The following is a 15,101-nucleotide window of genomic DNA, read 5'->3' on the forward strand; positions in this document are numbered from 1 at the left end:
TGAAGGAGTTTATACAAAGTGAATTCATAAGCCTTTGTTTCAGTATTAAAAACACTCCACTGGAACATGTACAACAAATATTATGAATAGATGGATTTGATGATTAAATGTATTAGTGACAGCATCTGTAAATTAAAACAAGTTTTGAAATGAAATGAAACACAACCTGGCTGTAGCTTTTAAATACAGCTTCTAACATCATGTGCTACGAGTTCTCAAAAATAAGGGCGTTGCACATGAATATTTTTAGATCCAAGTTTGACATGTTAAAGGCCTACATTGATATCATGATGAACACAGTTTTCAGTAATCAATGGTGGTCAATTTAATTCTTCTAAACACGTTAACAGTCACTGATTAACTTACTATATAAAAAAAAATAGCTTACATTCCACGGTCCACTGTTGGATTATGTACATTTTAATAGTACCAGTGTTACAGTAAATCATGTAAATCTCGTACTGTTACATTAAACGGGTTAAATATTAGGGATGCACTTTAAATGACTAATGTGACATTGCGAGTGGGAAATATGAACCATGTGCTGATTAAGTGAACAGCATCAGTCCTCTTGATCCAGGAAGCTGACTGGCTTGAATGTTGTAGAGATTAAATACTGGATGAAGACGTCCCTGTTTAGTTCATTTCTTCTCGAGGGGAACAAGCAACACACAGTGATACTGCACAGATACAATGAACATAAACTTATGAACCACACACACTCACCTTCATTTGTAATAATTCAGATGCTTTGTTTTTGCAACTTGATGGTTACTGCACCACTTAAGTGGTTGAGAATGACCAGGTGATACTCAGTGTAGTAAAACAGTGATCTACTGCTGCCAGATTTATTTTGGTGTTAACACAACTGTTCACTGTACATGCTTGTATACAGTATAAATACACAATGACAAATCAAACGATTAGTTTTAAATAAACAACCCACTAAAATACCCAGGTTTTTAGATACCAAAGCTGCATGAATGATTAAGTGTTCAAAAAGAAGCAGAAGAAAAAGAACCAAGCATAAAGGGGGATAGACAAGAAGCAAAATTCTACCATCAATGTAGTGGATATCGTCTTACAGGAAGAACGGGTCAAACTGGCGTCAGTATGGAGGAATCGACACCACCATAGGACCGCTGTGCTTCCTAGAGCTCGAGTGCAAAGTCCGTATGAAACGGGAACCAGTGGATGTTCGGTTTTTGGGGTGTACTGATTGCCCAAATATTCATTCATTTAATGTAGCGGATACAATAAAAATGCCTTCACATAAACGGAAAAGGGGAATGCAGTCACAGGTCCAAAGGACACCAAAGTCTTTCAACAAGAAGTCAGAAGATAAAGTATTTACAAGGAGTGGTGCAAGTGCAATTACTGTCGGCTCTTCAGAGATTCCACCAACCTGCACAGAGAAAAGCAAACAAATGCATTATTGCTCAGCAACAACTATTCATTTATTTAAACAACAAAAAAAAAAAAAAAAAAAAAAAACACCCCCTTTCGAGGGCCGTACCATTCCATGGCCTCGTCCAGTCCTGTTCCTTTGGTGGCAGATGTTTTGAAGATCTGCCACTTCCTGTCTTTGAGTGCAGGTAACCCGAGTGAGTTGGCCACTTCAGTGGGTGTCATGGCTTGCTCCATGTCCTGTTTGTTGGCAAAGACAACTAAGATGGCTTTCTTCAGTTCTTCCTCCTGCAGGAAGAGAAAACATGAAATGACATCCTACCTACATGAAGCAACATGGTCCATGTGTATGATGTGACCAGGTATTTCATCTACCTCCAGCATAGCCACCAGCTCAGACTTGGAGATCCCCATCCTGTCACGGTCACTGCTGTCCACAACGTAGATCACAGCATCTGTGTTGGAGTAATAGCAGCGCCAGTATGGCCTGGGAAACACAAACATCAATTATGAAGGCATGTATCCCAATGGAGAGGCCATCCTTAAAAATATTCGTTTGCCGTAACCCGATCGACCCTGTCAATTTAGGACCGACTATTTTTTTTGCTTTAAGTCTGACCGACTTGCCGGTTGTAAATTTGCGTTAAGACCGACCGAATTTATTTATTTTTTTTTACTCTTCAAACAACTAATACAAAAGCAATAAAATAATAATAATTATATTTTAGTAAGTATTGTAAATATATAAATTGCCTAGGCCTACATACAAACGAAGGCTACGTTCTTTTTTTTTTTTTAAATAAAAACCCGTGACGTCGTCTATGTTTACACTATTGGTTAACAGATGTCACAGTATGGCCTGAGCGTTCACTTCGTCTCATACTCTCATTCTGTCAGAGTCAACGGTTCGCACTTGGTAATGATGGCTGCAGTTGCAGTAAACAAAATGTCACCGTTCATAGTCATACGGGTTCGGGCACCATAATACATCTAAAAAATTTTATCAAAACAGCTCGACACCACTTTAACTTGGCACGAAGTTCTGGAAAAACTGTGATGAATGAATGCACCTGAAATTCATGCAATAAACATGTTTGTGGTCTATATAGCCTGAATCAAAATGAGTTTTGCAATGATGCACGCGAAGGCACTGGTTGAAGACCCAGTCAGTGACGTCACGATATGCTAATTTGCTTAAATTCATACCTAGGTAATCACCATCACCAAAATTGTGCTTTTTTTTTTTTTTTTTTACATTGAAATTTTTTACATTGAGACCTATCTACCGACCTTTTTTTTTTTTTTTTTTTTTTAAAAACTGTTACTGCAAACCATGGATGGCCTAATCCCAGCTCTTATAAATCCCTGATACAAATTACTCTTGTCCTGACTTTAACTGGCCGAGGCAATCCAATTTTCTGTTACTGTTACATAAACATGAAATATATACTCAAGGGAAACAGGACCAAATTAAATGATTCATTCTTAGCAAAGGTTTCAATGTGAAATCCCTTCAGGTCATATAAGGAATACAACAGAAAGACAACCAAAAATTGTTTCAGAATTGTAGACAGGTGTGTGTAGGCAGAAAGTAAGGATGGGAATGTCTAAAGTCATTTGTGTCCATGGTTTACATTACTTAGAGTAAAAGAATTTTAAAGTTGTATACTTTTTCAGGTGTCAAACTAAATGCCTTTGAATGCCGTCCTTTTCCAGACTGATGCAAGGACTGGCATCAAACGGTACCGATTCTACCCATGGTTGAATCGGTACACGGCTGATTTTAAACTTGTCAGAATGTAAGAAAGGCCGTTTACTAAAAGCAGCAATGGTAAAACTGAACTAAACTGAGGGCTTCTTACCTGATGCTTGTCTGTCCACCAAGATCCCACACTTGGAACTTCAGGTTCTTGTAAGTCACAGTTTCAACGTTGAAACCAATAGCTGCGTTTGGAAAGTGAATTTTAAGTTATACAAGCCTGTTTCGTCACCAGTTAATAGTCTAAACACAGATGTCCAATCTTATCCACAAAGAGTCTCTGGGTTGGTTTTCATTCCAATCGAGCAGAGAACCAAACCAGATTCCTCCTGTTTAATCAGCAGCTCTGATCTTTCAGTAGACTCAGGGGCAGTGCATTCTATGCTATAATTAATTAAGCCTGCAACCAAACCAGCTTTTTATGGATAAGACTGGACATCCCTTATTTACAGCTCATAATTGTTGATTGTTTTGGTTTGCTATAACATACTGGGGATGGTAGTCACAACTTCCCCAACTTGCAGCCTGTAGAGGATTGTAGTCTTTCCAGCACCGTCCAAGCCCAGGATTAGAATTCTCATCTCTCTCGTGCCGAAAAGACCCGAAAACAAGCTGGAGAAGAAACCCCCTGCATACAAACAAACCACAATTAAAAACGTTTTGTTCGTAAAAACCTCTTTTTAAAAGGAATTAGGTGAAAATATCATCTAATGACAAGCACGTGACAGTTTTCCCCTTATGTTCAGTCCTTTCTGCCCAACAAGACCTTGATTGGACTTTTTATCTACAATCATGATTTCTCTCGTTTTCATTTAAGCATATTAAAAAAACACCACAAAAAAAGCAACAAATATTAGTCCTTTCTTTATTACCCAGGCTGTTTAGCCATGAAACACTGAAGTGCAAACAGAAAGAAATGAATCGTTACATGAATCTGAACCGACTCACTCGAAAAGATTCAAAAAAGATTCCAAGGAGCACACAATTATGCAAAATGTAATTAGATTTAAAATGCCCAAGCTTTATTCACGCGTCTCGACGTGTTATAACGATAAACTCCACATCAGCATGAATGAACACATGTAGCATGTAGCTAGTTAGATAAACTCGGTTTAATCCCAAATTGCTCCATAATATCTACATCACACGGCTGTGCTGAGTGCTAAATAATAGCTCCAACACCCTAGAGATAGTTTATTATGCTTCTTCATCATTAATCTGGTTAATGTTGGTAACCAAAGTAGCGAGCTAGCTCTGTTAGCTTGACAACAGCGTTAGCGCTACACTCAAATTAGCATTTTTTTCATATTAACAAATAACCACCAAAGACTTCCTAACTACAACTAAATAATAATAAATGAAAACCTACCCATTATTTAATCTATAAACCCCGGGCTTTCTGCCGAAATCAGACCAACAACCTCAGGCTTCGTGAAGACCGTTTCCGTCTTCGAAGTTTTAAATGACGTGTCAATGGAGGATGTATATATCAGATGCGCTGATCTTTATACCATCACTTCGGTGTCATTCTTGTACATATGATTTATAAATCGTATAGAATGTAACACGTTGTCTACGTTTTACACACATTTAGCGTAGATACAGTCTTTTACCCACGGTCGTAGATTCGTCTACTTAATATATAAATAAAAAAAAATAGAAAATAATCCAAGATGAATATTTTCTATTCAGTTCTGTATTTTGTAATGTGCTACAACCGAAAAATAGGATCAGCGCACTGTAACTAGTTTTTTTTATTGATTTAATGTAAATGTTGTAGTGTTAATTTAATAATAATAATAATAATAATAATAATAATAATAATAATAATAATAATAATAATAATAATGAAATTGATTAATCAAATTTATTCGTTCTTCCTAAAAAATATATATGAGAAATGGCGCCCCCAAGTGGTTAATGTTTATCCATTATTTCTATGTGCTTCATCAAAGTGAATAAGGATTTTCAGGTTATGAGTAATGCACCTTTTATTTGACCCATATGAAGTAGTCAGAATATCCCACAAGCCACGTGCTCAACAGAAAAGTTGCATCATTCACCTTTTCTAAAGATTATAGAAATTAAGTTAAATAGTCTGACAAGGTCACTTTCTAAGTATAATGTTCTTACCTAAAATAGTGACTGAATGTAAAACATTACATTCAAATTATTATTCAATTTGTGTATAAGGAACCTTGTAGCAACGAGAAAAATTTATTAATTTATCTATCTATCTATCTATCTATCTATCTATCTATCTATCTATCTATCTATCTATCTATCTATCTATCTTTTATATTAATTTTCTGATCTATGTGTAACTACATGTCATGTACTAACAGTAATATTTTTTTAATTATGGATTAGTCTGATTTTCAGATAATATACACTGATAATTACTCAGATCTGTTCAGTTCTATAAGCATGGGCCTGTATTATTAATGTTTTTAAGAATCATCTCAATAAAAATGTCTAACTATGAATCTGACCCCGTGGAAAACTGTGATTTGTTGTTGAACAAAAAAAATAGCATTTTAAACGTCCTTCTCCATACTCCTAACACCCCTACACTTTAGGAGCTCTTTTTTTTACAGGTTAAGATGCTTTGTGAATAACTTTTATCTTTACTAGGATCTTCTCTTTAATTTGAAGGGGTAATGTCCACATTTTAAAGAATTTTCTTAGAATTTTGTCACTATTTGACCAGAATCAGGATATTATCACTTCCAGGCACTTCTTAAAGGGGTATATAAATAACAAAAGACCATTATTACTTGATTCAAGATATTTTAACTTGCTAAGATGCAACATTTTACAGTGATACGTTAAAGATTTATATTTACAAAACAATTGAATCTTCTGCCTGCTTCAGTGGATTCTGTAGATTTATATCTAAAAACAGCTGCTGTAATAAAAAGACCTGTGTACTGGGTAAATCCAGTATTTGTAGTTCATGATGCATTTCTTTGGATGAGCATAAAGCATAGGAAAAGTGATGAGGAAGAAACACAAACAGGGACAAAATCTGTACAACAAAAGATCTCTTTAATGTATTTCTATGAGCTACACATGCTGTCAAACAATACAATAGTTCAGTGCGATTGCTGAATGCGTTTCTGTGGCACAGATTAAATCTTCTTCCGGATTCCTGGTGCGCCTTTAATTCCCAGGGGTTTACCTCAGCCTGCCACCAACCTTGCCCTTGCCACGACCTTTGGCGCTGCACAGGGGGAAAATTTAAAAGCAGAAATGACCTTATATCGTTTGTATCTTAAGATTTTACCTAATTACTGAAACAACTGACAATGATTGAAAAAGGCACTTAAATGGATTAAGTAACAATATTTTAACATATATTTTGTTTGCTCCTTGATATTTGTCTTACAACTAAAACCGATCAATGTAAACAGGATTAATGGATAGATAGATAGTATATCTATAGTATAGTAGTATATCTATAGTAGTATATAGTACATCTATCTATCTATCTATCTATCTATCTATCTATCTATCTATCTATCTATCTATCTATCTATCTATCTATCTATCTAATTATAAATGGTTGAAATAAAGATTTTGGTAATTGTAATATTGTGTAATATGTTGTGATTAGTCGTCAGCCACAACAGAAACTCAAACCAAAATGAATAAACATGCAACAGAACACACATTTTATATCACACAGGAAACACAACAACTCCATGTCCTTTAATAGACTGTTTCTGTCATTTAGTTCATTTTCTAAGAAAGGCAGATTAGTGGCTTACTTTAAACTTACCGTTTCACCTCAGGCTCCTCACCATTGGCCATACAACAAATCCAAACTTCTAGACTTTTACTAATGACTATAATATATTATTTGTACTGGTGTTTGTGTTCTGTTTCAGAAATCTGATGAGCTACTTAGCAGAATATGCATACAACGGCTAGTCTAAATATTGTAGAGGGTAATGCAGTAATGCAGGGAGTGAAGGAGCCACTGAACTGGACATATTAGGATTACGTTTACAAATCCTAGTGTTTTTTCCCCTTTAATGCCAGATTGATTTTAGGATTGAGCTGGATCACATGCTCCGAGCTCGCTCCTCTGGGCATTTAGTGGTCTCCAAGGGTGTGGGCCAGTCGACTTGCAGTCCCAAATGTTCATGTTTAATTCACTTGTCAAAATAAATTCAAATGAATAGCCATGATGAAAGCATTGATACACACAACACAGCACTATTGACCAGCTCATTTCTGAGTGACATGAACATCGGGTTTTACTGCCTGCCCACAGCCCTTTGACCACCGGGGAAAAGTGACCAGTGTGGCTCAGCAGACTTACCTCTGGTGATCCTTAACTCGAGCCAGAAGCTGAGTGATCTGTAAAGGACACATATGGAAGCCTCGCTAAGCACAAAAATACAATAGGACAAATCGCCGAGAGCAGCGAGGAGGAAACCTGCGGAGCTGATGTCCACACGAGCACGAGAAGCCACCCCCTGACCGAACCCTACAAGTCACACCTGCTTTTCACCTGCAGCCACAAGCAAGCGAGCGAGCCTCCAGACCCGAGATAAGAAGTCTGACCACAGTTGCTAACAGCAGGCTACACAAGTGTGAGGTCACCGTCCTCACAACCAACTACTTACAACTTTTGCTGTTCATTGATTCGGGCCTGGAGAAGAGTCATCTGCAAGCAAGTGACAATTTTAGACAGAAACGCCAATGACGCCTGTGTGCAATGTTATGAAATGGATTCTTCTCTTCCAGCTATTTGACTGGTGATAACTCAGTATCTGTTAATCTCTTTCCACATTATAATTGATCCAAACATATAACAGCATAATGCCAAATTATATAACAGTTGTTTAATCCAGGTGTTTAAATACGTGTGAAATTGATGAACTTACATCGTATTTCTGTCTCTTAAGTTTCTCGCTGAGGTCGAACTTCTCAGCCTCCAGCTCCATCATCCACTGCCACAACTCGTTAGCTTTCTCTCTGCAGAATCAAGTAACATGCTCAGACATTTTCAAAACCTGATCTGAGAGCTCAGTGTTGCACTGAGTGAATCTCTCCATGTGCCAGAGGGAGTCAGAGGGCAATGGCTCACTTCAATTTATCCTCAGACAGATGGTCGATGTTGAGTGGCTTCCTCCTTTCAGCCAGGATCTTTCTCTTCTTCTCCCTCTCAGTCTGTTTCTTTGCCCCTTTACGACCCTCCATCTGTCAGGAAGACACGTCAGGATAAGATGCTTCAGTAAAAAAAAAGTGAATCTGACATCAATTTAGTATCAAAAGCATTAAATAGAAATAATTAAAATATAATTGGCTGAGCCATATGCAGACATGAAAGGGAGTCTTTTCTTTCCTAGTTTATAATTTGTTCCATTATTCATTTCAAGTGAACATTTTCTCTCCATAATTCAATATCTCTCAGTATACACAGTCCTTTAAATATTGATGACTGGGACTTGCAGGGCAGAATGAACAACACCTTACGCAGTCTTTAGCCCTAAAATAACACTAGATAACCAGCAAATTAAGCATCTCCATACGATCCATCGCTTCATTACTTCTGTAGTTCTGACCTTCTGTTGTATTCCTCCATACTGGTGCGTCATGTTGGTGAGAGCCTTCTTCTTCTTGGCATCCTCATCTTGTTTCTTCCTCTGTTCTTCCAGCTCTCTTCTTTCCTTCTCCTCCTGTAAATGGTAAAATAGAGTCAACAGAGTTATTCTTTCATAAGTGGGTTTCTATCCATCTTAACTCTCCAAAGCTTCTGAAGAGTAAGCCAGATGTGATTGGCTGGAGGAAGTGTCACTCACCTGCAGACGTGCCTGTCTTTCCTTTTCTTTCTCTGCCCGGATCCTGTGTTGTTCCGCTCTCTCAGTACGGCGCTTATCCTGCACACAGTTCCAGTTAAAATGAGTAGGACAGTCCTGCTAATCATGGAAAGAAGTGGTTAAGGACTTGTAGTGTACTTACAATCCTGTTGACCAGAGCAATGAGCTCTTCCTCATCCTTCTTCCTCTGGATGAAGTGAGCCTCGATCAGGGACTGCAGTTCTGAAAAATCCTTTTCCTGACGCTTCCTGTGAATGTCCTACACACACATATTTTAATAGTTAGTCTTCCTATACACACACACACTGTACTCTATAGAAACAATCAATCGCTGGTTTGGATTATTAAAAGTATAATAGACTTACATCAAAGTCCACTTTATCTCCCTCTGGAATCTTTGGAGCTGTAATATTTTGCATGAACATCCTAAGAAAAGGTTTGGATTTTTAATTAGCACGAATAGTTCACAGAATATGTCAAAATTGCAATCACTGAAAATGTTGAAATGATTGAAAAGAAAAAAAGTCTTACTTCGGCTTTGGTTTCAGCTCATCTAAAACAAGCAAACACATCAAGCATTACGATTAACATTAGCACTGGGATTACAAACAATATTTTAGTCCTAATCTGAACAGAATAGTTTTCATTAACCACTTCTATATATACATATATAATATTAAAATACTGAAATCAATGATAAAAGAATAATAGTTGAAGAATAATAGTTGACTTGAAACTGAAACACGAAAGTTTAGTCTGGAGCTGTTAAAAATTAACGCTGACAAAAATAAGAGCTAATAAAGGAGAAGAAAACAGAATTACCTGTGGCCTCCTCCTCAGCTGGGGCTAATGTTTACAATAAAAAACAATCCTTTAGACGTATCATGTGCATTTCACAAATTACACAAACTTGTATCAAGTACAATTAAAATCAATTTCACCATTTTCCTAAATCTAAATAGTTACTTTTGAAACCATTGAAAACCCAATGTTCTGACTGGAGATGTTCTGACAGAATAACACTAATAAACACTTATTATGGGATGCAAAATATCTTCCCAAACATTTGCTGTGCATCCCTGACCTACATGCAAGAGCCCAGCATGCCTCAGTGATACAGGCAGCATACGCCATCTTCGACTACCAAACACGAAATATGTACTGTGTAGTTATATATACTGTATATATATATATACACACACATATATATAACATATAACTCCCTATATATATTACAGCAGAATATTACAACTGCAGATATCTTTCAACAGATATCTGCATATGTATATGTTCTGTATCTTAAAACTATATAACACAATATTTTAAAATCAGAATTGTTAGCTAGAAACTTCAAAGCTTTTAAGATGAGTAGAAATTTTTGTTACCTTCTACTTCAGCTTCTGGTTCTGATATGAAAAGATGAAAAATGTGCGTAAGACTTGGATATTTGGCGAGAGCAGAAAATGTCATTTCGAGGGGGGATGGCAAAACAGTGTGTCATGATGGCTGTGTGTAGAAATGAGAATAGAAGGTGAGTGCGTAATCGGGCTGTTACCTTCTACTTCAGCTTCTGGTTCTGAAGTGAAAATATGAAGAACATATGTAAGCTGATGGTTTAGGAATTAAGTGTAAAGTCTAAAGAGAAATCCTCATTTAATATGTTACTTAAAAAGGCTTCTAGAAGTCTCTATGAATCTTTAGCATGAGATTTAATGTTTACATGAAAATACTGAATAAACATTTAAATACTTATTCAAGCATACAGTGAAAAAAACGATAGTTATAAAAATATTATAAGCATACCTTCATCTTCTTGTGTAGGTTCTATTGCAAGAACATAGGATGAAAGTGGAATGCAGATGCGATGAATAAAAAAAGATATTATAAACAGTGTAAAACTTAATGTAAGAATATGTGATCCCCGATTGTATAAATGTACGATTGCAAATATTCAAATGTAAGCTAAGTGCATATAAAAAGGTGTAAAACATATGCATTACCTTCCACTTCAGGGGGAGGCACTATCATAAGAAAATGAGATTGATAAGACTCCAGTAAGGGAACATTTAAAACAGTCTTAATCATAATAAGAAAGAAATAAAGAAAGAAAAACAATCCTGAAGATAACTAATGGTACAGTCAGAAAGTCTTCTTAAGTCTTGAAAATAACCAACAACGTGTGTGTCACAGTTCACATCATGCAATGTCAATACAGACCAATGCACAGTGTGCATTCCTTAAGAAATAATTATAAAAATACTGGATTAAAGTGTGACCATTAGTAAACTGGACAGGTCCTAGCATACAGCATGAGCTTAAACAGGTATAATGACAGGGACAAGATCGGGAAGGATTTTGTGTGTGTTGACGGACCAGTGTTACCTGAACAATCTAGAAAGGATGAAGAACCCAGTGGTGTTAAATGTGTGGATACAAGCATGCAGTTCACAGCAAGTCAACATAGAACCAAAGCTTTACCTTCTTCAGTGAATTCCTCCTCAACTGAGTGGACATAATTAGGATTAGTAAATAAATAGTCAAATGCAGAAAAAAGCATGTGATCGTTCTATGAACTTTCCAAATGAACTTTTTTTCCACGCATGATGGCATTGCTAAGCTATTGGGCTGAGATAACTGTCTATATTAATCTGCTTAGATTTAATTGTATGATTCTGTAGAACTGGAAAGCGCATACACTTACAGTATCACCTTCGTCAGAACATTGAGATCCACAAACAGGTAATGAAACTTGAATCGTTTTTATTGCATTTTCTTCTCATAATGTGACAACAGTGTTATATGTTAATATGAATTAATAAAGGAAACTGACAGCCATTCTGTATGTTCTGTATGTTCATTATGTCATGAACGCTTGATCTTCTTTACCCGACATGTATAAAACATGTAAACCTTATCATAACACATGCTACTAAATAAACTGTTTAAATAAATGTTAACCCTGAAGGGTTCAAACCCTACACTATAGTTAGATATAGAAATAATATAGGATCAATTATATCCAGATAAATGCCTTAGGGATCTGTTTATGTAAGCCATGTCATCAGTTCCAGAAGTATTGGCACCCTTGTTAAAGATGGATAAATTTGTGGTAATTAGCTTAAATTCACTCTTAAAATATGAGATCAATGTAAAATTTCTTTTATAGAAATTCAGTTATATTAAGGAACTAAAACCCTCATCATTATCAAAATACATATTGTTAACCACATTGCATTTAGTACTTGGTAAAATAAAATAAAAGCAAGGAATCCGAGACCCCATCTTATTGGTTTGTTGGAAAAAAAAAAGTTACATTTTTTCATCTGACACATTCCAGTAGTTTCTAGCAAACCCTATGAACTTATGTAATGGTTAAATGAAAGAAAAGGGTTTCCTTAGGCATGCAACCCAAAAACTATGTTGACATGGAGATGGTGTCTAATTGTAGATTTGGAGACTTGGTACAAGCATGTTCTCCAGATCTACACTTAGACACCATCTCCATTCCTTTCTGTTTGGAGACTTTGTGCAACCGTCAGCTGTACTAAGATGGTTTTTGACAAAGGTTAGCTCTTTAAATGATCCTCTTCACTGCGTGTGGGAACGAAATTCCCTTGTGCCCTCTGGCAGGCTTGTTACTGTATATCCATAACAGTGGATCTAGGGATTTTGATGTATGTAAGCATTTTTATAACTTGTGACTGATATATGATGATCAAGAGCGCATTGACTCATTTGATTTGTTTATTCTATAATCTTTTGTGTAGATGAAAGACTAAAGGTATTTAGTCACCTCTTATAAATACACTAGTAAAACTGTGAGTCATGGAAGACTTCCACAATACACAGTGAACTCATAAAAAGTAAAATATGGATGGTTTGTTATGCTTGTTCATAAGAATGTCTAGTCATACGAATAAATGCGGTGTTGCAAATAAATAAATAAAATAAAATTAAATAAATAAAGATTTGAATATATTTCCCTTAATTAAACGATATATTTCTTACAGATATTTGGTCTTTAGCAAGGGTGCCAATAATTCTGGAGCAGACTGTATGATGGTAGTGACATCTGGATGATGCACTGTTAGAGAGAATACTTCATAACTGGTTGTGCAACATGGTACATGTCTAAAATCAGTATGTAAACCTAGAGCCTTAAAGGGTTCTTCAGTTTGAATGTTTACTGTAGAAACCTAGTTATTTCAAAATTAGAGGTAGAATCCAATCACAAAGCTGAAAACCTTTTTAAAAAAAAACAAACGTGTGGACCTTACAATCACAAAATAAAATCTAAAGCCAAACAGTACTGTTAATTAACAGATAAATAGTCATTTTTCAATAGGAAAGATTTAAAAAGTGAATCGTCAGCAACCTTACCTTCCTCTCTGTGGAATCAGTACACAACAGATAAATAGAAAGAAAATTAAGGTGAGAAAAAAAAGTAACTTTATGGAAGAAAATAAAATGATGAAGATAATTTAGAGGTATGTTGATACTTACAACACTTCCTCCTCCACCACTTCCTCTGTATCAGACATAGCTACACAGTTCCTGAGTGAAATAACAGACACATCAATTACAAGAACATTTCTAATATTTGAATTTGTTTCCCAGCTTTTGATGAAAGATCACATCTGGGTAAATTTTATATAGCATCTGGTAATCTGAGATTATTCTTTGCTTATCTTTAAAAGGATGCAAAGTACTATCTGTTCAGAGGTCTGTTCAGGCAACAGTACTTATTGTTGAACTTCCTGTAGACAGGACTGGAATCAATTTAGAATTTCCTGACAAGTATTATTAGATTACCCGTGTTAATGCACCACTCGTAGATTCAACAACCCTTCGGATAAGAAAGTATTCTAGTTTAAAATCTGACACGGCACAAGGTTTCTGAAGCGATGACTATGAAAGTACATCAGCAGGCTATTAAACAGTAAGGGGCAGGTGTTGTACGGGTAATGAGAAGGGGTTATTTTTAAGAATAATAAACTATGGTTTGGAACAGGTGCTATTCGCTCTTGCAGACAATGAACTTGGCTGATCTCATCCAAGCCTCCCACTCATTTGCACAGTAAATCAAGTTCGTCCTTGTGGGCTATTTTTGAAACATTCACTGTTCGGCCAGATCAGTATAACAGACACCCTCCTGCCCTTCAAGTGTACTGCTATATTTGCTATTGTGTTTTTTTTTGTTTTTGTCTAACTACTAATGAACTGATGATCATTACACTCTAGTGAACTAGTATTGTTAGACTCATGTGGTTCATTATCATGGTGCCTTAGATAGATATTGTGTTAAAGTACTTTGAAAGAATATATTTAGCTCTCATCTGAATTGTAAGGAGATAAACAGAAACATGTACCTGAAAGCCAATGAATATTGTAATGAGCCTATTAGAATGAACAGCGAGTGTAATCATCCTACATCAGAGTAACTCATAAATCATAATCCAGTCCATCTTTGCAGTAGATTAACCATCTATCAGAGGTATTAGAAAAGTTCTACATTACTAAGCCACTTCTGCCATTGTGGAAAGATTGGAATATCATAGCACTGCTATTAGTAGGAATGGTGTAGATAATTCCTGCATTATACAGCATTAAGTGAAAACTCCAAAGCATGCTGGTCTCGTCAGAGATCAACGCAAAGCAGTGCTGGCTGCTTGAGCAATACAGAGCTAAACCTCTGGCCTTGGTGCTCACAATTTTTGGAAGTGTTACATAACAACTCTTGAATGCAAGCCAAAAACCATGCAGCAGGAGTGCTGTTTAAGTGAGTATCAGTTATTCTGAGACACACACTTTAGAACCGTCTGCCGTTTTACAGGATAACGAAAAGAAAGACATCTGTCTCTTACCTGAGACGTCCACAAGAACAGAGAGGATCTTATTCTCAAGGGTCTAGGACACAGTATACAGAAAACTCTAACACCACTCACCTAATACAGACCTGCATGCCCATGTGACCTCTGTGCTGCTCTCTGATTGGACAGTGACACTGGGTCTATTGTTAGGGTTTGGGGGAGTGGTACATGTGACAATCAAAAGGTGATATAAGTTTAGCATGGCGTCATACATGCAGTCAGCTTGCTGGTGGA

The 15,101-nt window shown here is 36.3% G+C and overlaps 2 protein-coding genes across 5 annotated transcripts; both read right to left on the reverse strand.

Moving 5' to 3' along the window:
• Positions 1 to 816: 816 nt before the first annotated feature.
• Positions 817 to 4,685, reverse strand: arl1 (ADP-ribosylation factor-like 1). Its single transcript, XM_027151372.2, has 6 exons — positions 4,536 to 4,685; positions 3,657 to 3,794; positions 3,270 to 3,351; positions 1,783 to 1,894; positions 1,517 to 1,695; positions 817 to 1,405 (listed from the first exon to the last, which is right to left on the reverse strand). Exons 1-6 carry the CDS (start codon positions 4,537 to 4,539, stop codon positions 1,375 to 1,377), a joined length of 546 nt encoding a protein of 181 aa, XP_027007173.1. The 5' UTR covers positions 4,540 to 4,685; the 3' UTR covers positions 817 to 1,374.
• A 1,510-nt stretch (positions 4,686 to 6,195) lies between these two features.
• tnnt2e (troponin T2e, cardiac) lies at positions 6,196 to 14,961 on the reverse strand. 4 transcript variants are annotated; one of them, XM_027151369.2, is made up of 18 exons: positions 14,862 to 14,961; positions 13,501 to 13,551; positions 13,378 to 13,385; positions 11,476 to 11,499; positions 10,998 to 11,018; positions 10,801 to 10,821; positions 10,553 to 10,573; positions 10,383 to 10,403; positions 9,820 to 9,843; positions 9,529 to 9,550; positions 9,363 to 9,423; positions 9,140 to 9,256; positions 8,980 to 9,057; positions 8,743 to 8,856; positions 8,265 to 8,377; positions 8,062 to 8,152; positions 7,801 to 7,841; positions 6,196 to 6,389 (listed from the first exon to the last, which is right to left on the reverse strand). In XM_027151369.2, exons 2-18 carry the CDS (start codon positions 13,536 to 13,538, stop codon positions 6,344 to 6,346), a joined length of 861 nt encoding a protein of 286 aa, XP_027007170.2. In that variant the 5' UTR covers positions 13,539 to 13,551; positions 14,862 to 14,961; the 3' UTR covers positions 6,196 to 6,343. The 4 variants fall into 4 exon arrangements, with proteins under 4 accessions (XP_027007170.2, XP_027007171.2, XP_047659712.1 ...); XM_027151370.2 differs by lacking the exon at positions 7,801 to 7,841 and adding an exon at positions 7,494 to 7,531 and having other exon boundaries at positions 14,862 to 14,959; XM_047803756.1 differs by lacking the exon at positions 14,862 to 14,961 and adding an exon at positions 13,810 to 13,949.
• Between the last annotated feature and the right edge of the window lie 140 nt (positions 14,962 to 15,101).

This window comes from Tachysurus fulvidraco, chromosome 19 (genome assembly GCF_022655615.1).
Source record: "Tachysurus fulvidraco isolate hzauxx_2018 chromosome 19, HZAU_PFXX_2.0, whole genome shotgun sequence".
Lineage (NCBI taxonomy): Eukaryota > Metazoa > Chordata > Actinopteri > Siluriformes > Bagridae > Tachysurus > Tachysurus fulvidraco.

Bases quoted from the DNA above. Each gene is read 5' to 3' on its own strand.
- arl1 (XM_027151372.2), bottom strand. The intron at 3,352-3,656 runs GTATGTTATAGC...TTCCAAACGCAG, and splicing joins AGTTGTGACTACCATCCCCA to CTATTGGTTTCAACGTTGAA. The intron at 1,696-1,782 runs GTAGATGAAATA...CTCTTCCTGCAG, and splicing joins AGCTGGTGGCTATGCTGGAG to GAGGAAGAACTGAAGAAAGC.
- tnnt2e (XM_027151369.2), bottom strand. From the start codon at position 13,538: ATGTCTGATACAGAGGAAGTGGTGGAGGAGGAAGTGTT. The intron at 8,857-8,979 runs GTGAGTGACACT...TACCATTTACAG, and splicing joins AAAGACAGGCACGTCTGCAG to GAGGAGAAGGAAAGAAGAGA. The intron at 8,378-8,742 runs GTCAGAACTACA...TCTTCCTGACAG, and splicing joins ATGGAGGAATACAACAGAAG to ATGGAGGGTCGTAAAGGGGC.